Source organism: Platichthys flesus, chromosome 1 (assembly GCF_949316205.1).
Source record: "Platichthys flesus chromosome 1, fPlaFle2.1, whole genome shotgun sequence".
Classification (NCBI taxonomy): Eukaryota; Metazoa; Chordata; class Actinopteri; order Pleuronectiformes; family Pleuronectidae; genus Platichthys; species Platichthys flesus.
The window spans coordinates 1132234-1159960 of NC_084945.1; the positions used below are offsets into that span (position 1 = coordinate 1132234).

Sequence of the window (27727 nt, forward strand, 5' to 3'; positions counted from 1 at the left end):
TAAATACTTGTGATATCCTTGAACCTTTTTATCATTTTCTTACGCTGGTACTTTTAACTGTTGTCAAGTACACATTTTTATGGAAATACACAATTATGATAAGATAAAATGAGATGATATGAAACTTTATCAATAATGTCGATAGCTCCAATATTACAGGATCACAATATCGATAGAGTACAGAAAATAAACAATAGTATTAAAGCTAAGAAGCATAAGTATAAATATAAATAAATTGTAAGTGTATCATAAGTGAACTAGAAATATAAAGTGTGTTTACAGAACCAATAGAAAAAGCAACAGAAAAGAGGAGAGGTGACATGAGACAGTAAACTAATACCAAAGTGAGGAGTACTGATAATCAGAACTGCACCAGAGGAAATAAACCAGTTCATTTTAGGGCCAGTGGAAGTTTCTCTGGTTTTCTTCTGGTCTCAAGTGAAACTTCAGAAAGTGTAACGAGCTCATCTCCAGGTCCTTCAGGTTCTGGAGACACAGACCAGACCAGACCGGATTAGATACAAGACACAATCACGTTGGACTAGATTACAAAGCAATTAGATCACACTAGATTAGAGCACACACACACGCACACACACACACACACACACACACACACACACACATACACACACACACACTCACACTCTCTCTCGCCATACAAGATTATTACCTTCAGATTATTTCCACCTCAAACAGTGTGTTTCAGTATTTACTAATCAGGTCAATGGAGCAGACACAACAACAGACAGAAATATCACTGTCAACAGCATACCTGTGTGTGTGTGTCTGTGTGTGTGTTTGTGTGTGTGTGTTTGTGTGTGTGTGTGTGTGTGCGTGTGTGTGTGTGTGTGCGTGTGACATAATCAACTACAGCCGTGGCCAAAAGTTTTGAGAATGACACAAGTATTGGTTTTCAAAAAGTGTGTTGCATCAGCGTTTCTATATATTTTTATCAGATGTTTCTATGGTATACTGAAGTATAATTACAAGCATTTCATAAGTGTCAAAGGTTTTTATCGACAATTACATTAAGTTTATGCAAAGAGTCAATATTTGAATGTGTTGACCCTTCCTTTTCAAGACCTCTGCAATTCGCCCTGGCATGCTGTCAATTAACTTCTAGGCCACACCCTGACTGAGGGCAGCCCATTCTTTTATAAGCAATGCTTGTACTTTGTCAGAATTTGTGGGTTTTTTTGTCCACCCGCCTCTTGAGAATTGACCATAAATTGTTTTGTACCCGAGCCACTTAGTTATCACGTTTGCCTCATGGAAAGGAGCTCCATCATGCTGGAAAAGGCGTTGTTCGTCACCAGACTGTTCTTGGATGGTTTGGAGAAGTTGCTCGCGGAGGATGTTTTGGTACCATTCTTATTCATGGCTGTGTTCTTTGGCAAAACTGTCAGTAAGCCCACTCCCTTGGCTGAGAAAGCAACCCCACAGATGAATGGTCCCAGGATGCTTTCCTGTTGGCATGACACAGGGCTGATGGTAGCGCTCACCTTTTCTTCTCCAGACAAGCTTTTTTCCAGATGCCCCAAACAATCGGTAAGTGGATTCATCAGAGAAAATGACTTTACCCAAGTCCTCATCAGTCCAATCCCTGCACCTTTTGCAGAATATCAGTCTGTCCCTGATGTTTTTCCTGGAGAGCAGTGGCTTCTTTGCGGCCCTTCTTGACACCAGGCCATCCTCCAAGCGTCTTCGCCTCACTGTGCGTGCAGATGCACCCACACCTGCCTGCTGTCATTCCTGAGCAGCCTCTGCACTAGTGGTGCCCCGATCCCGCAGCTGGATCAACTTTAGGAGACGGTCCTGGTGCTTGCTGGACTTTCTTGGGCGCCCTGAAGCCTTCTTCACAACAATTGAACCTCTTGCCTTGAAGTTCTTTATGATCAGATAAATGGTAGTTTTAGATTATATCTCAATCAGCATGACAGCGCGATCTCCAGACATGTCCCTATCAACACTCTCCCCTGTGTTAATAAGAGAATCACTGACATGATGTGAGCTAGTCTTTCTGTGGCAGGGCTGAAATGCAGTGGTAATGGTTTTTTGGGGATTAAGTAAATTTTCTTGGCAAAGAGGGACTCTGCAATTAATTGCAATTCATCTGATCCTTCTTCATAACTATATGCAAATTACCATTATAAAAACTGAGACAGAAGACTTGGTGAAAATGTATATTTACGTAATTCTCAAAACGTTTGGCCACGGCTGTATAAAACCCCACCACCACGTTACCTAACGCACAGCAACATGACTGTAACTGGTTGTGTCAGCAGTGACACAAGAGCAGAGGTGGTGGCCACCTGAGTTCATGATGTGGGACTTGTGTTGTTTCAGTGAATATCTCGGAATCGAACACTGTGCACGAGGAGTCTGTGCAGCAGTTTTCCACTTTCCTTAACAATGTGAGATGTTCAGAGCATTTTTCAACATGTTCCTCAATTTCTTTGAGACTTTTTCATGGATCTTGATGAAAACAATCAGACATATGATGATTGTGTTGTGGTTTTGTTGTGTGTTAAATCTCTTACCTAAGCATTAACCTGTGTTTGTGAACTGCACCTCTCAGCACAGATGGAGGAGCAGCTCTTATTTGATGGCTTCGTCTCTGGGTAATGGTTTTAAGAGATTTGTCATTTGTTACTTCCTCAAGGAGATAATGTTAAATTCGGAGACTGCAGACTTTTATCAGATTTTAACTTGTGAAACTTCATTGCTGCTTCACTATGACATCCTCCGTGTTGATGTTCGGTCTGTTGTCGACATGGAGCTGAAGAACTTCCGCACCGTCCCCATGAAGCTGTGGTCTCTGGGTAATGTCAGGTACTGTCTGAACGTGGCCACGACAAACATGTCCAATGAAGGCTCCTGTAAACTGAGGAGCATCATCAGCCTGTCTTCACAGTACCACATCTGACACAGCGCCTGGTAGACGTCTCTGTGGAGGTGTCTGCTTGTGTCCGGGGTGATGACAAAGTGTTGGTGTTTGACCTCTGCCCATATCGACTCCCACAGATGCTCTATGATGCTCTGGATCAATGGCATGCTGTAACTCTCTTTTGCCTGATGTTTAGCCTTAGTGACGAATTTGTCTACGATGACCCTCAACGTAACTTTGTCTTTTTTTGTGTGGAATGCTCTGTCAATGTCGTGTATTTCTAGTTGGGATATGTCCAGCTCTGTTACGTCCAGCTGGAATAGGCTTAGCCTGGATTTGCCCTGCACAAGTGTGTCCATCTCATCGTCAGACTCGTCTTCATCAGACCCGTCTTCATCAGACTCGTTCTGCACCAGTGTGTCCATCTCATCCTCCTCAGACTTGTCTTCATCAGACTCGTCCTCATCAGACTTGTCTTCATCAGACTCATCCTGGTCCATCCTCTGCTTGGATAAGTCGATCACAGGTTCATACCACACAGACTCGTCCTCAGACTCGTCTTCGTCAGACTCGTCTTCATCAGACTCATCCTGATCCATGCTTTGCTTGGACTTGTCCAACTTGTCCTCCTCAGATACGACCAGCTCGAGTACACCCCCCTCAGACACGACTGGATCAAGAATGTCCCCCCCCTCAGGTTGGTACAGCTCGTATGTGTCCAGCTCGGACTCTTCCTGCGCGATGACCCGCTGGGTTCTGGACGGGATATCCAGAAACACGCTTGTGTAAGAGTGTCGATCCAATTTGTTTGGCATCATTGTCACTGTGTAGTTTTTCTCAGTGAGTTGAATTCTGGTTATAAACTGTGGTTGAGTAGTGAGTAAAGTCCTTCTGTTGTATAACCACCAGCTGGGGATCAAGCCTATATATGACTAACGCTTCAAAGGCATTCATTTTCATCAAAGGAATTTCACAGAAGAACCAAAACTCTTTATTTGATAGGTTTATTCAGCTTCATGATAAATGTCTGTGGTAGAAAATGGTGCACCTCAGGGCAGTGGCATTAGTCCAATATTGTTTTCCATTATGATAAATGTTGTGTTCTCTCAAGTTCAGGGTGATATCGGTTGTTCACTCTTTGCTGATGATGGAGCCTTGTGGAAGGGATATTAATCTTAGCATACGAACAATATTGATGTTGTTGAAGTAATTTCCATATAAGGGTAACATTTTTTAAGTATTGATTCAGAAAGGAAAAAAAAGATACCCATGGGCTTTCTCATTTTAAAACTAAAATCTGTCGGCTGAGAATGTGTTTGATATCCATACGCCCAGTTGTGGGCTTAACTGGACCAGTGTTACGTGCACAAACTTTAAAAGAATAGTTCACCCCAAAACTAAAATTGTGTCATTATCTACTCACCACGATGCTGATGGAGGGCTGGGCGATGCCCCACAATGCCTAGGCTTGGATGAGTAGTTATAGTTTGCTGTTTTACATAACAAAAAGCTAAATTTACCATTTATCTGTCCTCATTCTAGTGCAGCTCTGTAACCGTTAGCAGGTTGTTATATTTATACCAGATTCTGTTTATAAAACCATCCAGTTGAGAATCCTCCAGCTGTAACACGACTACCTTGAATTTCTTTTACTTGAACTTGACATGTCTGAATTGATCAGCTTTATTATGCTAAGCTAAGTTTATCCAACCAGTCATATCCCACCTCTGTTGTCATGTGACTGAGTGGCGTCCACATGAAGTCAACAACAAAACAAGCAAAAATACCTTTGTTCTTTTTCAGTGGACTATTATTTATTTGATGAATGATCAAGTCTCACAGACACACACACACATACACACACACACACACACACACACACACACACACACTGTAGGGTCTGCACAATGTTTTCTTCCTTCATGTCCTGCAGAAGAAAAAGAGAAAACAACATTGTCATGATTTGTTATTTGAGCAGGTAATCATCATACTGGAGTTTTTAGAGCTTTATGTTAAATTGAACCATCGACTGGAAATATAATGTAATGTAAAATGTAAAGATTTTGTGTCTTCACTTCCTCCCACCACTGACAAACAAAGCCAAACTATCCCTGGACAGGAAAGCTGCCATCTCGCCCATTTGGAGTCACAGTCATGGTACAGTAATAAATACGCTCAATCATCAATCATGAGTCCGTCTCAGCCAATTTTATATCATCAAATAACAAATTAAAACTTCAAAACAATCAAATAATAACTATCTAAAATGACAGAAACCATCTTACTACTGTGGATATGTTTCAAATACAATATTTCAAACATCCATGCTCGGCCACTAGGTGGTGATAAAGTCTACATCAACTATCTGCCAGAGACAAATGTGAGCACACTCAGTGATCTAATTCTCCTATGAACCAGTGTACAGCCGCCGTTCGTGTTATAGATTCTGGCTCATGCTCCTTACACATAGCAACATGTGTGAAGTGAGCTGTGATGTCATTGTTTACATGGATACCCAGATACCAGAGTTTATGAGTTTGTGAAAATCTCCATTTCGGTAAAACACTGGCAACAGGCACCGAAGGTATCTGAACATTAGTGTGGCAGAGGTGTGTGTTTGGTCCATGTCCTATCTGCTAACATGGAGGAGGCAGGGTTTGTGACCTAAACTGCAGCCGGCCACCAGGGGGAGAGCGAGACTCTTGTGGTGAGTCGTTCTGTCGACCATCTTTATTCACTGAAATATGAAATACTGAAACTGATTATAGTTTAAATGTTTTTTGTTGTTTTCATTTCATCTAAGCTGTAAAACGTTTTTCACCTCAGCGTCAAACTGAGCTTTTGTTTCACTACCGATATGTTTTCTTTTATGCCACAGCAATACTAAAGTAAGAATAATAATAACAAATATAGTTATGTCATGTCCTAACACTGATACATAGCAAACATCCTGCTGACGTACAGTGGCAGCGTTGTGTTACTCGATGACTCCGGAGCTGCTGAGGTAGACGTCGGTGAGGAGCAGGGAGTTGGTCTGCTCGGCTGGTGGAGCCCCGGTCTGCTGGATGAACTGCTGCAGTTTACACTGCCTCAGCTCCTTATTCAGCTCCTCAACCAGCTCCCATCTGTCCTACAGGAAGCAGAAAATAGGATTTGACCCACGTGTACTTCTTCAAATTCTCTTATTGACATGGCACACCATCCATCCACTGATGACTGTAGTTCTGCTGTTGGAGAGGAGATGGAGGTGTTTTACCTGCAGCATGCTGTCTGCAGCGTGGAGCTCCCTCTGTGTCCCTGACAGCGTTGCGTCCACGTCTTCTGCGTGCTGCTGCCGGTTGTGAAGCTCCTCCCTCAGGGGCCTGAGCGCCTCCTCCTGCTGCCGGGCGGCCTCCTGCTGTCTGTAGGCTGCGAGCTGGATGTCGTGTTCCAGGTGTGCAGATTGAGCCACGAGCTCTTTGATCTCGTGACTTTGATCAACCACCGACGAGTGGATCTGCTGCAGACGTCTGTGCAGCTCTGCTGACAACAGGGAATTAAAGTTAAAGCAATAGATTAAAAAAACAGAACCAATGTGTAAATAAACATGATTACATCTCAAATTTGTGTTTATCATCTTATTTTTGTATGATAAGATGATCATCTTAATGTTTGAACTGGCAAAGTGAAATTCACGTATTTATGTACGACTTTAAAGGTCACACATCTCTTAACCCTATGAAGACACCCTGGACAATGTACCTTGTTCTCTGTGTGTCTCTGTCTGTAGCTCTTCATCCCAGTGTCCTCTGTTCATCAGCTCTGCTTCATTGTGCCTCAGCCGCCACTGCAGCTCCTCCAGTTCCTCTGCAGCGTCCGGACTCAGACATGGAACCGTGGACGGCCCCTCCCGCTCCCACCCCTGTGTCTCCTTCTCCAGAGCTTGAAGCTGAACCTCCAGGTCTTGTAATCTTCTCTGTTGCTGAAGAATCTTCCTAAACACATCCTCTGTGGAGGGGTGAGGGGACGTGAGGGGGTCGGGAGCGTCTAAGAAAGAGACGGGGGAGGCCCGTGGTTCGGGGGACGCTCTGTGGACGGTCCTGTTTGGTTTGGTCCCCTTGGCATAGGTTGCGTGACCCAGATTAAAAGTGAGAGACTTTTGTGGCTCCCTGCGTCTGAGGGTCTCTGGTTCTGAGGGTCTGGGTAGGGGAAGGCGTCTCTCTGTGGTTGGCGTTTCCTGACCACCGCTGAGACTGGGGCCGGTCCTCCGCAGGATGAACTGGACCTCGGCAGCCAGTTGTCCCAGTTGGGCCAGATGCTGCAGAGGACAGTCGTCAGCAACCAGCTGTCTCTCATTCCCTCGGAACTTTAAGATGAGGATGTAACGACCTGTCTGACCTACCAGACAAAAACAAACATGACCAAATCATATCGAGAGGCACTAATATACATTTAAAACAATGATTTCAAACTCAAAGAAGGTAAAATACAAAATAATATTCTAGCGTATAAAAAAAACACAGACATAATGCTCCACCATGAGCTGCAATGGTGTCTATAGACAGTCAATCAAATGTACATGGACTCCAGGGAAAGTGAAACCAATAAGGAACTCCCTGAAACCTGTGTGATCTGTGTAATGACCATCAGGGGGCGACTCCTCTGTTGGTTTCTATAGAAAGTGACTCTTATTCTCATTTATAACGTCAGGAAACATTCAGGAGTTTCTGTCTCAGTCTCTAGTTTCAAGTCTTCTTCAAACAGCTGATGTTCATTTAGTGAATTATTATCATTTAGAGTCAAACAGACCATAAAGCACCGGATGTACGTTATTCTGACGATGTCACAATTTGAAGACATTAAAGTCAAGATGAAATTATACAGATTGTCTGAGATGTCAGTCCTCATGTCCAGAACCATCCCACCATTAGCCTGCTCAGCAAGTATTAAACTAAAGAGTTCATGTTCATAGAATCCAGGAAGTACTGTGTTCCTCCTCTGGTGAGCAGGAATACTCTAAGTGAGAACGAGGTACTTCATTTCCCCACTTTCAAAGAACCAGGATTACAAAGTGTGTATCCCGTGCTGAATGAAAACGGACAGACTCACCTATCGCTTGTGCCAGAGTGATCACAACCTCCTGACAGGAAGTGTTCAGGGATAGACCACACACCACCCTGACCACGCCCTCCACCCACACCTTCAGCTCCATCACTCAGCAGCACCAGGTTCCACCTGCAGGGGGCGATACATGGACAGATCACTACACTGTACCTAGGTTAGAAGTAACGACAAATAAAAGCCAACACATTTTCATGTAACCCCTTCGTTTATACATAGTTTATACATCGTATAAACCTCCAGGATATATACACATAGTAGAGAAACTATAGATTAACTACATCAGTATAAATCCTACCATAACTACAGTAAGAGCTGTGCCAGTATATATTACGTATATAAGTGTATAAGTACGTGTTCCTTCATCTGATTGGTCCTACATTTGTTTCCATTAATATCAGTAGATGGAAAATATGCACCTTGAACGAAGAAAAAGAAGAAGAAGAAGGAGAAGGAGAAGGATGAGGAGGAGGAGGAGGAGGAGGAAGAAGAAGAAGAAGAAGAAGAAGAAGAAGACTTTGACTTTTGAATAACTTTATTTAAGTCACATTGTCAAAAATCAATCCTTAATTATTCAAAATTTGTGGACCACAAAATTTTTTTTCCAACATTCCAGGCACACACACATCATACACCAACGATAAAATTACCAGACGTTCTGTTAAAATTTTAAAACCAGCGACTGGTTGTCCTCCAGTGAGCACAGGACCTGTCCCACCCCCCACACAGCACTGAACCCCTCCAGATTGTCCGTCAGTGTAAAATAAGCATGTTCTACTCTCAGGCGAGCTGCCACCAACCCCCTGAGACAGCGCAGTGGATCTGTCCAGCCTACACCCGCCATTTTGTTCTTTCTGCTAACCCAAGTTGCTATTTTGGCATTAGCAAAAAGAAAATTCATTAAAACCATCGTAGTCTTTTTCCTTTCAACGTACTTGGGCCCAAAAACATAGAGTGGCAGCGAGAAGGCCTCTCCTAAACACCCCACCCACTCCTGCAGTTGTTTAAAAGTGTCAGCTAACCTGGGACACGACGAAGAAGAAGAAGAAGAAGAAGAAGAAGAAGAAGAAGAATGAGGAGGAGGAGGAGGAGGAGGAGGAGAAGAAGAAGAAGAAGAAGAAGATGACGGAGGAGGTGGAGTTGGAGGTGGAGGAGGAGGTGGAGGAGGAGAAGGTTGAAGAGGTGGACAAGGAGAAGAAGAAGAAGAAGAAGAAGAAGAAGAAGAAGAAGAAGAAGAAGAAGAAGAAGAAGAAGAAGAAGAAGAAGAAGAAGAAGAAGAACATTGGTTAAAGGGCGGGACTAACAGAGAGGAGAGGAAGTGTGAGCACTGTCACTCAGTATGAGCTAATGTAGCTAACAGCTACTAAAGTAAACCAGGTATTGAGATTAATGTCTCTGCAGTTCTTTGGATCATTAGAAACAAGTTTTTTTTTATAGTGTTTTTAAATGTTTAGGGAGTTAATCGACTGTGTTAGCTGTTAGCCAGCTGCTAGCCGTCTGTGATTGTCTCTGCTAGCGCCGTGCTAACGTGGCTAACGGCTACTAAAGTAAACCAGGTACTTATATTAATGTTTATGAAGTTCTCTGGCTCATTAGTAAAACGTCTTAGATACGTCTGTTCGCCGTTTTGACTGTTTTAGAGATATTAGGGAGCTAATAGCTACATGCTAGCTGTTAGCCAAAAGGTGTTTGGTTTGTCCAGTCTGTGTTATTGTGAAAAACATGGCTGTTCCTTTATATAAATATAGTACTTCAAAAAAGTACTTCAGTATAAGGCTCATTTTTGGGTAAAGAAAACAACATTCTGTACAATTTAGATTAAACACACTAGTATTATTTTCTATTCACTTTCTGCCAATTAGTCTTTTTACCTAAATCTTAGACTCAAGTGTTCGAGCTAAATGGTTCGTTCTTAGTTGTGCGAGATGTCGTGGATTAAGTTTTTTGTAAAGGTTTTATTGAGAGAAAAAAATTGTGTTTGAAAAAATCCTTAAAGCTGAGAGATACATTTTTTAAAGCTGCCTTAAGTACATTCTGTTAGATTAAAAGATACTTGTGCAATTTCAGGTTCATTTGTTTTGGCTGAACAAAAAGGTAATTGCACATTTTTTGGGTTTAACTAAAAAGCTGCTTTTCTTTGTTACATGTTTAATTTCATAAAAAGACATTTAACTTTCCTCTTTGTCGTATTTATAACTGCAACTGTTTAGAAGTAGAGGGAATACAATCAAAGGGTTAAAATTACATGTTCTCATTAAGATTTACACAAGTTTTTATCATTAAAGGGAAACATGAGGAAAGGTATAAAGTCAGTCTTTATGTTTAGAACCTGAGGCGCTGTATCTTTTGTTACGTGATACATAGAGAGTGATTGGATTAGATGATATTCATATGCTGGTAGATCATGTAAAGTAGAACATTTGAAACATGGTATTTGTTTTAAGGTGATGTTACTAATCCGTAGGTAGTAAACGGCACAATGTTTCTCACACTGTGCAGTAACCTGACACTTCAACAAGAGAGAGGAGACCAGTGTGAAATATCACTCTCTCATGGTGTCAACAACAATCTGCGACAAAAAGACAAGTGTGAGACCACGAGACAAACAGACACCTGTTTTTAAAACCACCTGACACATCAGCAAACATTCTTCACTCTCAGTGTTGACACTCCAGGTTTCGGTGAACCAAACTCTGATCATTAACTTAGTACTTATGTTGATCAGCTGAACTCGGCTGAAGCTTGAAATCCCCAAAAAGTGACCTGAAGTTGTTTAATTGACTAAACTAAAGATCACCTGAGACATTGACTGTCGGCACTGGAACCAAAGTGTATAATAATATATGTTATTACTGCGACTGTGTAGGTTTGTGGTCATTCTAAAGGTCATTGGTGGAGAGGGGAAATCAAATATTTGACTCCTGCAAAAGTACTAATACAAAGGCTAAAATCTTCTCAAGTGAAACTAAATATTAACTTGAGTACAAGAAAGTACTTTCTTTTGAAAATACTTGTTTTAGATAATAAAAGTACTTAACTAGTGTAGCCTATTCCCTAATGCAACTACATCATTAACTGTGGCCTCTGTATATTGTGTTTAATACAAGGAGAATACAGACGATACTGAAGACACTGAGTCTCGGCCACGCCTGGTGTTTCTGCTTCTGCTGCAGGAGGCGGGGTCTAACGCTCCCTGTCCACTCTGATTGGATCAGTGAAACACTTCCCCTCTTCTTATTGGTTATTTTAAAAACATAAATCAATGTGAAGCTGTCACGTAATGCTTTGTAAAAATGAAGTGAAGTAGAGAATACAGACATTTGCTGATGAAAAAATAATTAATTAAGTACAGATACATGAAAAAGGACGAAAGGAAAAACAGCCACATTTTCCATTGGTTCTGTCAAAAGTTGATTCAATGTTTAGTTTGTAAAATGACAAAAAAGGTTTGAGTGAAAAGGTGGTAACGCTACTGATGTTTAAAATAGTTTTTAAGTTTCTATTAATTCTCTGAATAACTTTTGGCACAATATGAAAACAACTGTTTTTTGTTTCACTTTCTTTAAAATTGTGAGACTTTTTTTGTTGTTGATTGTTGTCCTTGATTTCTCAGAGAACTCAGTCCCTGTTGTAAAGTTCTGTGTCTGTAATGTTGTGTTCTCTTTTACTCAAACTCTTCCGTTCTGTCACTTTGTATTGTTTGTGTGCAGAGAGCAGCTTATTGTGCAGAGTGAAGTTCACCAACAGCCAGAACTGTGACCTGGAGAGGACACACAACATTGACAACTGCATGTGTGACTGGACCCGACGTGAGAAGAGCCCCCACAGGTTTGAAGTTTGAAATGTGTGTGTGTGTGTTGTGTTTGCAGCAGAACACACACAGATTTGCTGAAGGCAGGAATGTTGCAGAACACGCTGACATTCCTGCAGGACTCTGACTCCACCCACACACACGTACATACCTCAGCGGTGTGTTTACTATTCTCCACTGATCAAAACCACGTTCAGTATCAGCCTCACTCAGAAAAAACACACAACCTCAAATCTTTGAAAATAGGTCAGAAATGAAGCTGCATTCATTTTAAGGCTACTGCCATGAAAGTACTTTATCTCCAAATCACAACTTTTTTTACTTAGATACAAAATCTGAAACAATTTTGTTTCTTTTTGCTTTTTTTTTGACACAAGAAACCTAGATTTCTAAGAATCATTAAAAACAAACTATATTCAGCTCCACATCTGAAATTAACTGAAAATATTTAAATTTCTTTAGAAAGTGATTCTATTATAATTTGAGGGTTTTATAAATGAAATGTTGCATAAAAAAGTTTTTTAACCTCATTCAAGTATTTTGTCATTGAAGTAAAGAAGCTCCAGTGACATCATGTGCAACACGGTACTGTTGATAAATGAAAACACATGAACTAACAGATGAAATGAAATATGTCCACACACAAATAAACTGTTGTTTTTCTGAGAAACAGAAATCAGCAGTGAAAACATTTCCTTCAGTTTATTTCGGTTCCTTCCAAACGCGTGACAGGGCAGTTGAAGAGGAGATGGAACACTCACCTGTGGATTCGAGCTTCTCTCAGTTTCATTGATGATCTTCCTCAGCGTCGGGAGCTCAGTCTGGAGGGCGGCTGGGACTCGAACCCTCCACCTACCGACACACTGCAGCCAGGGGGAGGAGTGAAGCTGAGGAATGCAGCTCTTCTGGATCCACCGCCTGACAAGTGATGATGCTCAGTTGTGGGAGGTAATTAAATGCATTTAATCTCAGTAGGGTTTTGAGTTTTGTGATGTCATCGTCCTGAGAGGAATTTACTGTTCATATCCTTTTATCTGTCTTACTGAATCTACGTTGCACATTTATATTTTACCTTTCAGTGAGGTCAGTGCAGAGCAAGTCACAGGAATCATCTTTTTCTTTCCTTCATTTCTTTCATCTTTGTTTTTTACTTCCCCTCATGACATTCGTCCTAAATTGGAAATACTAAGTTTCACCTCGGTCCAACAGCTCTAAGAAGATGCATCACATTAAACACACTCATAAAGGTCCATTAAAACACTCAGGTGAACAGTAATGAAGAAGATTCTATTTAATTTGATGAAAAACATTGAGTTTAAAATCCTCAGTGCAGATAAAACAGGTAGGATGAACACAAAGTTTTCTATCTTCACTCTGAACAAAAACTATAAAAGTGACAGAATAGAAGAGTTTGAGGACGACTCACTAATGACGAGGAATAATTCTGAAGTATCAACACAGGACAAGATAACACAACATTACAGACGCACACCTGTACTATAACATAAAATAAAATATAATATAATATAATTTAATACGATGTAATATAAAAAATACAACAAGTCACTCTCCAGGTAGATACTTGTTTTTATGATCTTACTTGACTTGTGTGTATCCTTGGCTCAAAGGTGCCCTGCCTTGTATGTATACACAGTACATATACACAGTACATATATTCAGTACATATATACAGTAATATACACAGTACATATATACAGTACATATTCTGCTTCCATCAGATAATAAACTGAGGAACAAGCCTCCTGCTCTTCATCATCAACACGACAATGTCAGAAATGGTTGGAAGCAGCCAGTTACAGTAAAGTGGAGCTGAGTGCAGTAACACACCTTTACCAGGGTTACCACAGCAACCTGAGCATCACTACTTCCAGCCTCCATTTCTCTGAACTGGGATTTGACTCTGAACGGAAACCAGGCTCCTCCCATCAAATCAAATCCAATCAAACCAGACTTTATGGTCATTTTGCCAGACATACAACAGCAGTATGAAGTGGCGTTTCCCTGGGATCCCTCGATAAGATAAAGAAACTAAAGGACATCACACGTACAAATACAGAATTAGGAACACACATTGTCACACTCGAGGCAAGGTGTGTGTGTGTGTGTGTGTGTGTGTGTGTTCATCTTGTTTCCCTTTGGCCTGTGCTGATTGGATAAATTGGAGATGTGCTTTGGTGCCCCCTTGTGGCTGTTTTACCAAGTGGCAGGTGAGTGATGTGTTGCTGCAGAGTTTCCTGTGTGTCCCTCCATGTTCCATCAACAGTGGATAAGGACTGAATGCAGAAAGCTAACCAAAATGGTTTTCATGGTATCATTTGATAATTTATGATAAATATATTGTTTATAGCTATTTTCTTTATTTGAATATATTGTTTATAATATTATTATATTTCATATGGCCCTTTTACATAATATCTCTACTCATTATACAACCATCAGCAAAAAAACATTTGTGATCAGAAAAAGTTAAACACAAACTGAATCAACTGACTCATCATTTATTGAAGCTTGTAACTTTGTCACATTATCAAATGTCATTCGCTTATTTAGTCGAAATCTAAACATGAGCAAAAAAGAACCCCAAAAAAAAACTGACAGACAATTTGTGCTTCATCATCATCATCATCATCCTCATAATCGTCATCATCTTCATCATCATCATCAGCACCATCAGCACATCATCATCATCATCCTTGGTACTTGTCATTTAGAACGGAGCATGTAAATAATGGAAAAATACATTTTAATCAGAAGAATATGAATCCAAAGTTAATCTTTCACAATATGTGAACAACTATATAATATCAGTTTATTACTGAATATTTCATCACATGGTCTTAGTATATTGTACATCCCCATTGTTTTCTTTATAGTTATTACATACATAGAGATAATACATTCATAACTTCATCATCCACATCACCACATTTGTTTCTCTGCCCTGAACTATGTAAATAGTATAAAAGATAATTCATCATATGCCCAAACATATGGAAACAAAAAGGATAAAAAACATGCTAATATACATTTGTTTGGACATTTCTCTTTTATTTATTTTATCGCTGGACGGCGAGTGACTATTGACACAGTAAAAAAAATACCAAAATATAAATCATCGAAGAAGAAAATAAAATTAATTGCACAGAGGTCCAAACTAACTCTTTTTTTTTTTCTTCATCACTGAAACAAATTGGTGGTTTAGTCACATTAACCAAAAAGATACACAAGAGTTAAACAAACAAAAACAAACAATAATCTTTTGCACAGTTTCCCCCCAAAATAGAAAAATGTCCTGAAGCTGAATTAGACAGAAGACTTGAAGTTCTCTGAATTTGCTTTCAGACCTGCACAGAGCTCCAGACATGTTCCTGAGACTTTCTGGAGAGGCTGTAAGTGAGAACGTAGAGAATGTGAGAACACAGCAGGAACATGTCCAGAACATTCACAGAGAGTGAGTGGGCTTGTTGATGAGGTTTCTAATGTAAGATGTGAAACTGGAAAAAAACAAATCTATAACCAAAATCTGGACATTTTCAAGAGTCTATGTCAAAAAATAGTTAAGTAAAGATAATATTTTATCCAAGTGAAAGTGAATCTATTGCTGCATATTAAATTGGACTGAATTACCTGATGTGTTCAGTTGTACTTTGTTCACTTCATGTTGAAGGCGTCTTTCAAACCCTTCAGAGCTTGATCCTTTGTGAGTCTCCTCCAGGCCTCTGGGACATCAGCTGGTTTGACTTCATATATTTTAGCAAATCTGTCATTGTACTGCACCAGGACGTACTTCCAGTAGTCAGATGCCTCTATGGTGGAGTCTGGAGGAATGATCCAGTCTGGATAGTACTTGATGTAGTCCTTGTAAGGAATCCACTCCCATTTGGTGTCTGTGTTTCTGAATTTAACATTACTGTGCACGTCAGTTGTACACAGTGATGTAACCAGCCTCCCACTTGACTCAACATTGAAATTTCCAAGACCTTGTGGCCGATGAATGGCTGCATGATGCATCTTGTGTTCTTTGCCACCGGCCTCACAGGGAGCCTTACAAAATGGACACTGTCGTCCACAACCAAAAACTCTCTTGAAAAGCTGATCCTGTGGTTTGATTGGAAGCTTGCTCAGAGTCTCAGTGATGTCATCAGACTTTGAGAACTCCTCTTCCAGCTGCTCCTTCAACTCCTTCATTGAGCTCTTGAGACACTTGATGAATGAATGACATGAGCTTTGGATCAGAAACAAGGTGGTTTTTTCAGCCTCCACTGAAAGTGAGATGTCTTTGATCAAATGTTTGCGCATGTTGCTGATTAGCTTTGTGATGCTTTCCTTGTTATCTGGCAGCGGAGCACCATCCTCTTCTTTTGCTGCCCGATCTATCGCTTCTGATATTTTTTTGTAGATGACTTGTAGATTGTTGTTCTCCAATTTGCACAAAGTCTTGTCCACTGACATCTTTTCCCTGATGTGCTCAAATATCCAATCCTTAACATATATTTCATAGTTATCAATGTAATTGAAAAAACTCTTGAAGTCTCCCTGTTGCAGTAACTCTTTCTGAATGTTGTACTGGAAGAATGTGCGAGAACTATACTCTGCTGAATGGGAACCTGTCAGAATGTCATCCACAATGTTTACTCCCAGAGATCCACTGATGAACTGTTTCACAGCAGGTTTGATACAAGACTGGACAAAATCTTTTGCCTTGCGTTGGCAGTGATCTTCCTTTTTGTATAAATCAAGAAAATCTGACAGGTATTGAGTCTTGTACTTTTCCAGCTGAGTGCGAGGATTATTATCTGACAAGAATCTTTTGTGCATTTTGACAAATTCCCTTGAAGCAATGCCACAAATGTGAAGTTTCAGGTCAATCTCAAACTTTATATTTGTTTTGTGATGGTCGTAACATTGTTTAAGGGATTCGTCAATTTGTTCTAGAAGATCCTTTGTGAATGAGTCCTGGTAATCTCCATCGGTCTTTACCTTATCACGTACAAACCTTGTACAAGAGTCAATGATTCTGTCTGCAACGCTCTGCAAATCTCTGTCGCACATATATTGGAACTTTTGCATAAAAGCTCCTACATGCTTACGTTTAGTTTTAAATGGACCTTTCCCCATTTCCTTTAGGTCTGTTACTTTCTTCAAGGCCTCATTGACATTTCGATTACAAAAGTCTTTTCTCAGCAGCTTCAGGATGCATGCTGCAATGTCTCGCTCTTTCAGGCCGGACACGTTTCCAGTGGCTTCAGCCCACATCTTTTCAAACTCTTGTTTCAGCTCTTCCTCAGTCAGAGTTGACGCGTTGCAATCACCCAGAAGCTTCATGACCTTCTGTTCTATCACACCTCTGTATCCTCTCTGAATGTCCTGAGCCTTTTGTAAACTTATTTTTAGTTGAAGGGTGCAATCCAGTTTTGCCCACACAGAATGTTTGATTTCATCTGCAAGGCCTTTCACACGGTTTAAAAAGTCCTCTTTGTATTTCTCTATCAGATGAACTTGTTTGCCTTTCATCTTGTAGTAGTCAGAGATTTTTCCAGTCATTGTTGTTTGTTGATCTCTTATTTTGTCTGACACCTCAGATTTTTTTTCTCCAACTAATCGTTCCCAAGTTTTTACCTCAGCTTCATTGTCAGCATTCAAGATCTCTACCTCTGCTTGTGTTTGCCAGGTCAGAATCTCTTTTCTGAACTCCCATTCCCACTGATTGAACTCTTTGCACAAGTTGTCATAGGCATGAGCCACAAGAGTGTTTCTGAAACTAAAGATGAAGTTCTCATATTTCACTGCCTGCCAGAGACTCTTCATCCATTCCAGAAACTCTGGGATCTGCGACACTTCACTGCCCGGGTCCTTCTTCACTGTTTGCAAAAGGTTTTCCTTGAAATGTGCTACAGCTTCACTGTAACCTGTGTTCACTGGAGCCATTGGTGGAGTTCCATGCCAGAGTCCTGGGATGTTCCAGTTGTTCTTGTCCATGTCATAGTCCAGCACATCAGTGAACTCTTTGATTGAAGGTTTCTTTTCCATTTCAGCTGCGATTTGAGTCATTTCATTGAGTTGGTCCAGGAGATGTTTTCTGTCTGTCATGGTCTTGTCATGAGCTGAAACTGATGAAACATTCTGGTGAACAAAATGACAAACTGGCTTTTTTCCAATTTCTTTCATCCTCAAGAATGCGTGCACTGCAATTTGCAGGATATCTTTCATTTCTGTTGAGTTTTCCATTGCGATGTTTATGACGGTGGTGTGACTCAAGCCAATGACAAAGGTTGCAAGCTGGTTGTCGTGCTCGAAACTGTCCTCTAGTTGTGCCAGATCAGGAGACTTAAGACCCTCTGTGTCAATGAGGACAATAAAATCACAGTTTAACACACTTTTCAAATCCTCTCCAACTTTGAGGAAGAGCATGAAAGCTCCTCTTGTGCATCTGCCGCTGCTGACAGGAAACTGCACACCAAACATGGTGTTGAGGAGCATTGACTTACCGCTGCTCTGAACACCCAACACTGTCAGTACCAACAGTCTGCTCCTGTGTCCAACCTTCTTGTGAAGCTCCATCAGGACGTCTGTCACCCATCTCTCTGGGACGTTGGAGGCATCTCCGTACAAAAGCTCTAAAGGATATCCATCCAACAGCATTTCAGCTGCCAAACCAGGGAGCTGGGATATTTCATCAGCTGTTGAGCTGCTGGTTGAGAACTCATAGATCAGTCCCATCTCTCTCATGTAATGCTCTGTTCCTAAAGAGCTGTCCAATAAAGCTTGGTCTAACTCTGCTATGAGTTTGAGGTCTTTCTTCTTGCATTGCTCTTTGAATTTGTGACGTAATTTAGAGAGTTCGACTCGTGAATGTGTGTTAAACTTCAGTTTCATCCACTTCAGGAAAACATCTCTTTTTTCTTTGTCACTTGTAGATAAGCACTTGATGAAACTCTTCATTCCTTTGGAGACGTCACAATTTTGTTGCTTCTTTCTGATTTGTCTTTTTTCTTCCTGTAGTTTACATTTATGTTCTTCAAGGCAAGAATTACCAGATTTCTTCAGTCTACACTCTTCTTTTTCTAACTTTGACAACCTCTTCCAGTTCGCTCCTTGCAAAGTCAGATTTAGTTTTTTATAGTGTGGTATACTTCGCACTCCAATGTCGTCCATGATCTCCTCAGCTGCTTTTCTCTGTGCTTCAGTTTTGCATTCGTCCACAGACAGACCAAGTTCAACAGCTTTTCCAACCATATCTACAATGCTCATGGTGTCTTTCACATCTAACAGGGATGCCTTGATGACCTCACAAAGTTTCTTTGAGAACCCTGCCACATTTAGCCTCTGGCCTTTGCCCTTCACTCTGTTCTTTGGTAAACCTAATTCATCCACCAATCTCTTCACAGACATCTTTTCCTCTCTGGCGTTCCCTCCCTTTCGATTGACGACTAAGAAGAGTTTGGATTTCACATCTTGAAGAGAAGATAGAATCTTGTGCTCACTTTCTTCAACGCTGTCCAGAAACACAAAGGTAGCTGTTGATACTTGAAAGAGAAAGTTGAATTGTGTGAGTGATTCACTAATGTCCCCTCGCAAATCTGCGAAGGCTACTGGCCCTGTAAAAACATCCAAACTTTCATTACCGCAGGGAAAGTACCAGCAAACCTCAACAAGTCCATCTGCAATTTCTCTTTTGACTGCCCCCCCTTCAGCATCTCTGTGTATGAAGATGTTGCAGTTCTGTTGCCCACTGCTGAGGACATGATTCAAAATCTGGGACTTGGATAAACTGCTGTTCTTCAGCCTCACAAAGGAGAAGAATGGTATATTTGCTTGGACAATGTTGTCTTCAACAAACCCTCTTGATTCAGACATATCATGTGGACACCACTCTTTGACGATGTCTCTCAGAGCCCACAGCATCAGGGTACACTGACTCTTGTGGCCGTGGGGCAACAGCAGTGGAAGAGAAAACTGGCACATTGACATCTTGAGGGCCATTTCCTGCTGCAGGATGCTGTCAGCGCAATGGAAGAGAGCGACTATGAGGTCGAGGGGGTTAACCTCATCATTTCTAGAGTCATCAGCGGTGTCAAGGTCTTCATCACAGAGATCATTGTCTTCTTCAATGTTTCCCTCTGGCCTGATAGATGATTGTATTGAGCTCCTGCATTCTGCGTTCATTTTGAACAGTTTTCTGAGGAAACACCATGGTATTTCCTCCAGCGATAAAACAGATTTTTCCTCAATACTATTTGTGTTGATCTCAAAGAGAGACTGTGGATTGAGCTTGTTGGGATAAAAGTTCTTCAGTCCAAGTTTTACGAGAAAGTTCAACAGGGCTGTCAAAGAGAAAGAGAACATACATTTTAGAAATTAGCACCACCTATTGGGTTATATATGTTTGTTTGATTGTTTGGGTATTTGTGATTTTGCATTGTTACATACTGTAAATCTTTGTTTTGAAAACATTTGGGAGCAAAGACTTCATTCACATGAAACCAAAACTATTCGTTATTACATTTAGGAGTCCCAAGATGTCTGAGCAACATCGGCCTGAAAGGAAATGTCGTCCTCGAGTTGCCTCTCTCAGGTCTCAGAGGTGTTTAAATTCACATAAACAAGGCTGGAGACTCTCTCAGAGTCCAGAGACAAATATAAAAGGGCTGTTGGACCAGAATTGACAACAGGACGGAAATGGAAACCCAAAGAAGCAACCCAACAGGTAAGAGCAGCACTCTAGCACACTGACATTGTGGTTCACGTTAAACAGGGAAGAGGAGGTTTGGGCCTAGGTCAGAGTAGTCCCCTGAGGTAATAGACAGCAAGATGTGTGAAGGCTGTCACTCAAGCAAGACAGGGGCATCCAGAGACTGGAAGATGTTGATGGACGTGGTTCAGCGGCTTATAGTCCAATCACGTATTGTTACAACCACCGTAAGACAGGACCGGATACACTGGTCCTGCACATCGTCTAATTCGTAGAATTAACCCAAGTTTTTAACGTCCTAAGCTAGAGAACAGAATTCATTATAAATTTGGTAGCTACAGCTTTATGCCAATTCACATATACAACATATTGCTTTGTAAGCTCTGTGTCCATACACACATACAATTTCAATGAGTTACCTGCATGCTCTTCACTTTCTGCGTCTCTTGTAGACATGGTCAAAGCCTTCCCTTCATCACTCTGTGCGTCAAAATCTGGAGAAAAACATATATTAACTTGTAAGTTTCACGACAGTTTTTTTACTAAATCAAACAGTTTATTTTTGGATTCGTTTTTGGCCAAGATGTTTTAGAATTGAATTGATTTTGGTTACCAACTTCAGGTGGAAATCACAAATCACTTTGTTCATTTCAATAATTAATTTTCTGATTTGCAGCACTGACCCAGATTGTGTTTATTTGAACCTGTTGCTAGTCTAAACCGTCAAATTAAGTTCAGTACATAACTACAAAAATATTTCTTATTGAACTATCTATCATATTGTGACTTGTCATTTTCTTAAGGAAGTCCTGTATTGTATGGATGGACCAAGATTCTGTATGACCTGTACCCACTGAGCCTCATTAAAGTCAACCTGCACTGCCCACAGAGAACTGCCTGAATCTGTGACCTGTACTGAAAAGAGTTTTTGTGGTGACTTTAAGAAAGGATAGACAACATGTCTTCACTTCCTCCCATTGTGAAAAACTGAGGCCAAAATATCTTTGGTTATGATGTAATTGATTGAAGCTCTGTACGTTTCTACAACAGTAAGTTGCTGTTCCTGTTTTGCATTTGTTGGAATGTACAGCGAGCTATGGAGTTTAACTCCTGATCACTACCGTGATGAGGGAATTTAGTCTTTATCCTTTTCCTCTGCTTATAAATTTATTTAATTATTTATTGGGCTTCATTTGATCTTAGGTTAGGTTAGTTTATTGGTCTCCACCAGGGAGAAATTTGTCGTGAAGATCAGTCTAAAGGCCCAGATCTTTCAAAGTATTCAAAGTAATGTACCTGTAAGCGCTCCTTCTTCCGTGTTCATCGCAGACATGGTCTGACTTCTCCTTGTCGTCCTTGATTCCCTTGTGCCTCAGAACCTGGAAGATAAATACATTTATCTAGTTTCAGAACCACTGTTATTATCAGACATTCAAATCAGATCAATTAAATCCTTAAACTAAGTTTCCAGCATGTAAACGAAAACGTACCTGACATGGTGTTACGGGAGAGTGTGCAGCTGCTTGTGTCAGCTCTGCTATTTATACTAGACAATCGGAACCGAAAGCATTTGATGCACTGGAACAACAGGTTCTATCTTGTTTTCTCTTATCTGGATAATATGTCACTTTGTCTGACTTGAGGGGAAAAATGTCACCAACTGGGCCTCACAAATATATCTGTACAGGAGAACACATACATACACACACACACACACACACACACACACACAAACACACAAACACACACACACTATTCAGCAGTTTTACCAGTTAATTTGTTCCCATGCACTGGTTTTGCCCATCATATTGTTTAATTTGCTATCTAAGCCCAGTGGGAGGGGCTCAATGTATAAAGCGGCAGCTTCAAGCCCCTGCCAGGAGTCTGAGACTGGTAACAGAGGCAGTGCCTTTGCTTGTTATTGGTTGATTGGAAAGTGATTATTTTACTGTCTGAGCAGTAACTACAAATCCCTCTAGGTGGAGCTGCACTACCTTTACTGCTCTTCCCTCTTTCTTCCTTTGAGCATTTAGTTTTTGATCATCACATCAAGTTTAGCATAGATCGCTGAGTGCAGGATACTGAAAACCCGATCTAACTTTTTAAAGCTCCTCTGGCTTTCGTGTTTGATTGAGTTCCTTATGCTTATGTTTGTGTTTGTCTTAAGTGACAGTGCAATTCTCTCACTCAACCAACAGTTTGCGTGTCTGCAAAAGTACAAAATAAAAGAATGTCGTCCAGCCGGTGTAAACAAGGATCACTCCCAACCTCTTCTCGTAAACAGTCTGCTTTTCATTGTTGACTCATTTATTCATCACTTCCTTAAGCTTACGGGAATTATTTGCTATCTTGTAGAATAACTGGTTTTGTCACATGCCTAAAACCAGGCGAGTGCTCTCATGACAAGAGGTGAATTGAGTTCATTGGTTTTCTGATGAGGATCCACTTCTGATTCCCTGTATCATCTAGCATGAGATTTCTGTCTCATTTGATGTTTTTATTAAATTGTTGAATCAAATTGATGGACACAATGATAAGTAGTGTCATGATTGACAGCTGAGACTGACTCCTGATTTGTTGTGTATGTGTGTGGGAGGGGCTCTCTCAGCACTTGTGTGCTTGTGCAGAGATTTCATTTTACGTTTGGCATTAGTGTGACACAGTGTACAGTTGACTTTGCTAAAATGATGAAATATTCCTACATAATACTTAAAGCTATAAAAAACATTTAATCTATGGTCACTCTAAGGATACATTTTTTAATATCTATTCTTCACATGAGTTTATATGTCATCATCATTACCACCAGTAGTAACTGAACTGTATATCAACAATAAATAATTAAACACAATATATGTCAAAGTATTGTCCATGAAAAGAAAAATATGCAGCAATGCAGGCTCCTGAATGCGTTAAAAAAAGGATCCATGAGTCCAAGGTGAATTTGTGACTTTTATTAATACTTGACCCCCCCATTCCGGTTATTATGAAACAATAACTGGAGCCGAAAAACAAGCAATGACCAACAATGGATGAATATTAACTTTGTTTCCAACAATAATCAAACACAGAAAATCTTAAAGGGGACATATTATGAAAATTCCACTTTTGTAGTGCTTCTACACATTAGTTTGGGTATCTGGCATGTCTACCGTCCCAAAAACTCTGGAAAAAAATCACTCTCGCGATTTGTTGTGGTTCCTCTATTTCAGAAACTATGTGCTAAAGTGCGTCCAATGGAATTTCGACTGAAATAGACGTCATAGTTGAAAAATGCCCATTTAATACATTCCCCCATAGCTCTATGCACTCCCCCACTACCACTCGACCCACCCCTAGATGGACCCTCCCACTTTATAGAAGCTCCGTCCACCGGTGTCCGCCATTTCATTCTTGCAAGCCTTGGAAACACTCGGATTAGCTAACAGCAGCATGAATCAATTTCAACAACCGAGATGCTCAGTGGTCGGCTGCACAAATCAGCACAAATGTCTTCATGTGACTCCAGCTTCAGAAGACACAAGATTGAAATGGATTGAGTTCATGTATGATGGCAACGTTCCAGCAAGAGTTGGCTAATATCTGTTAGTGTGCTCTAACCACTTTGAATCGGACTGTTTTATCAACCTGGGCCAATATAACGCTGGATTCTCTAAAAGGTTGTTATTGAAAGAGGGGTCGGTGCCATCTCTCCGTGGCAACACTGAAGACGAGGGAAATGTAAGTATTTTTTTTAAATAATTCTGGTATTTGCTTCTTTTAGACATTTTGTGTGGAGGCCAATGACGTCAGCATGTTGTGCCGTGTGTGAGGGGGTGGGGGGCTAGTATGTAGTGGTGGGGGATAGGGAGAGACTTTACAGGAGTTTTCATGTTCGACTATTAATAACGTTATTGAACAATTAATCGAGGACGGCTGGCGAGTCTTAGCGAGAAGACGGCGTCGGAGTCCACGGTGAACGGTGTTCGCACGGCAGGTTCATGAGTGTTGTGCTCTCCACGCGCTTTCCCCCCCTCCGCTGGTGTGTGCCTAGTAGCTGCTGTAGCTGGAAGTTAGATACGGCCGCCGGCCGTAAGCAGCTGCTACGGGGCGCCGGCCGTCAGTAGCTGATAGGGTTGCTGGCCGTCCGTAGCTGCTACGGCCGCCGGCCGTCAGTAGCTGCTAAGGTTGCTACTGGCGCTGTAGCTAACTTCCAGCCCAGTGCTGCCGTGGGAAAAAATCGGCGGCACAGTACTAACGGTAGGACACGCGAGCGGACGGAGGGAAAGAGCATGGAGAGCACAACACTCACCAACCTAACTTCCAGCTACAGCTGCTGCTATGGGCGCTCGTTCAAGATACCAGAGGATGTTGTTGTCATAATGTGCGGGACTAGAACGATTATTCATTACCAGCCCTAGTTAGGGAAAATGTGTCCTTGTATCCTTGTATGCATGACAGTAGACAAACATGAATAACATTGCTGCTTTTGGTGTTCAGGCAAGCACATCTGTTCACGGTGCTAGGCTACATCACGTACCATGCCAGACGGACCCACCACAGATCCGCACACATGGAACGCAGCTTTCTATGAAAACACTGCGACCTCACTACAAAAGTACAGGTTTGTTTACCCTCAGTTACTTCTTCATGTCATTGATTGTGTCTCCGTGTTAAAGTTGTAACAGCATCTCATTTGTTGTGACTCCATGGATACTGTGTCTGTTTTATCATAGGCACACAGAAAACTGTGCTGCACTGATGTCGGTGTTGGGACCTCAGCTGTAAGAGACCTCGCTTGGAGGGAAGAGGGACTTCGGAGAGCCACAGGATACTACCTATGATCCTGATGACTCGATCACAGTCTTGACTGAGTCAGCAGATGTGACGTGAGTGACTCAATATTTAATCGAAACATTTTAATAATCAGATGGATTACCATCCTACACTTTTTTAGCTGTTGCAGCCTTTTGGTGAAATCTTTGTCGTTCTAATAGAATGGAATCTTCCAACCCTGTTCATAAGACACCCACATATATTGTCTATGAAAACTGCCTCCTGGAGCTGTTTGAGGTGTGTCCTGTGTGTCGGGGACAGATGTAATATATAAGAAGGGCGAGTGCACAGCAAAGCCGGTGAAAGCAGATGCAATCTTCCATGATTCTTACAGGCTCTATTTAAAAGCCAAACAATGTACAAACAGTATGTGAAACATAAATAACAAATCAATTAACTGCTGTCTTTAAATGGTCTTCACGATTTAAAGACCATTTATTTATCGTCTTCACGATAAATAGAATAATATAATTATAAAAAGAAAATAATAAATACAAAAAGTGCAAAATGTCCAACTTTTTCCCCCAATTTGTATTACAGATTACGTGGATAACCTGTTGGACCTCATCTTTCACAAGGTTTTTCAGGACCCGACCCCATATGTGAATGAGGTGCTGAAGATCTCAAAACCTGAGGATCTCTCTGCCAAGTATGAGAAACCTGACAAGCAGGAAGTTATAGCCAGCTATGTGTCATAACTTCCCTGAGCATCAGGGAACACTCTGCATATCTGGAGCACCGAGCAGGAGGGCAGGACCACCCTGATTCTCCGGCCCAGAGGGCCTCAACACCAGCTCACAAAGCTTCTGTACGCCAAATACCTGTAACGGCTGAGCAAAGTTTACATTGTATTTAGAGAATAAAAGGTGACACACAAATAAAAAGTGTTCCTTTGTTTATAGTATGGCTACTGATGGCACAAATTGTAATTTTGTAATCAATGTTTTCATTATACTTGGTATTTTTTGTATTTATTACCTCTGTCCCAGCCAGTACATTAAATAACTATGTTGTGCAATAGTGCTTAAAAAGTGTTACCATAGAATGGTGTGCCTTTAGGCACTCAATGAATTTGGTTATCAAAATAAAATATAAAACATCAATATTTAAAATATTAATATTAAATCATAACTTTAACTGGTTAAAGTTCTCGCGGGGCACCACCCTTCATAGAAGGGAAAAGATAGCCAATTTATTGATTAAGATCAGTCTCATTTAGATCTAGTTCAATTAGAAATCTCAATATTTTACCATTAAAGATTATATAATGATCAATGAAGGTTATGGAGTTCTTAGCAGTGTAACGGTTGGCAAAATTCACTTATGCAATATTAATGACAAATCATTTGTGAAAGAAGAACATTTATTATTAACATAATAAAGTATAAAAACACAAATTACTAAACAATCCAACTGACTAACAAGACGGTGTGTGAGTGTGTGTGAATGTAAATTAGCATGCTTTAAAGAATGGTCCCTAAGATAAGAGCCCCCCCCCCCCCCCCCCCTTCTTCTAAGGTCACTTTACGGCACAGGGGGAAGGTTTAACTAGGTGAGATGCTATGCGTGTCTGTGTGGATGTTAAACAGATAATGATAGAGTCAGGGACAAAGCCTGTGGCGAGCCTAACTATTACCATTCCTTTAACTTATGCCTACAACGTCAGAGCATATATCAAACTTATAAACACACACCGATCAAATAAACAGTCTTGCTTAGCGTAGTATAATTATTAAGCCCAGATTATGTTACCAGTCCGAGGGAAAGAGGAAAAGAAGTTGCTGTTCAGTTTGCAGTTCTGTGACGTCTCCTGGCTTTGTGGTTGTAGAGTTCTGCATTCGCGATTCTGTCGAGCCGTGTGCTAAGATGCTGGTTGAAGTTTTCCTGCAGGACATCGCGTCGCTACGAGGAGTTTGGTAGAGCTTGAAGGGCGAGGAGATTTCCTTGAAGAGTGTGGGCAGGGGAGCTGCACCTCTGACCTCCGGTTGTGGGTTGGATAGAGAAGAAAGCTGGATCAGACAAGCCCCCCCCCCCCTTGGCGATATAGGAGAAGAGAGGCTGGACAGCCTGCTGGCCTTCGAAGGATTGTAGAAAGAGAAAGATCTTGGGGAGACCTCTCCTTATATTGGCCCCGGTGACCTCACAGGTCTTGGACCAGGGTGACCAATAGGAGTTGACCCTGGTGGTTCTTGACACCTTTGTGTGACATTGCCCTGACCCCAGGGCATGCAGCATCCTGTTACATCCTCTGGGAGACTGAGTTCCTTGACTTCCTAAGATCAATGGAACCTGTGGCATCTTGGGGGATTGAGTCCACTCCAGCACATGCGGCATGTTTGTTACAAGTTTGACTGAAAGGAGGCCTGTGGTTTGCACAAAAACCATGTCCCAACAACTA

The 27727-nt window shown here is 41.1% G+C and overlaps 2 protein-coding genes across 4 annotated transcripts; both read right to left on the minus strand.

Moving 5' to 3' along the window:
• Positions 1–4662: 4662 nt before the first annotated feature.
• LOC133954631 (ras association domain-containing protein 7-like) lies at positions 4663–12707 on the minus strand. Of its 3 annotated transcripts, none has more exons than XM_062389086.1 (6): positions 12563–12694; positions 7979–8104; positions 6632–7267; positions 6147–6412; positions 5853–6020; positions 4663–4817 (listed from the first exon to the last, which is right to left on the minus strand). In XM_062389086.1, exons 2-5 carry the CDS (start codon positions 8079–8081, stop codon positions 5868–5870), a joined length of 1158 nt encoding a protein of 385 aa, XP_062245070.1. In that variant the 5' UTR covers positions 8082–8104; positions 12563–12694; the 3' UTR covers positions 4663–4817; positions 5853–5867. The 3 variants fall into 3 exon arrangements, with proteins under 3 accessions (XP_062245070.1, XP_062245156.1, XP_062245233.1); XM_062389172.1 differs by having other exon boundaries at positions 4665–4817; positions 6147–6409; positions 12563–12690; XM_062389249.1 differs by lacking the exon at positions 4663–4817 and having other exon boundaries at positions 5879–6015; positions 12563–12707.
• Positions 12708–14304: 1597 nt separating this feature from the next.
• LOC133954828 (up-regulator of cell proliferation-like) lies at positions 14305–21896 on the minus strand. The gene is made up of 4 exons (XM_062389364.1): positions 21811–21896; positions 20934–21008; positions 15450–20146; positions 14305–15209 (listed from the first exon to the last, which is right to left on the minus strand). Exons 1-3 carry the CDS (start codon positions 21845–21847, stop codon positions 15474–15476), a joined length of 4785 nt encoding a protein of 1594 aa, XP_062245348.1. The 5' UTR covers positions 21848–21896; the 3' UTR covers positions 14305–15209; positions 15450–15473.
• Positions 21897–27727: the final 5831 nt, after the last annotated feature.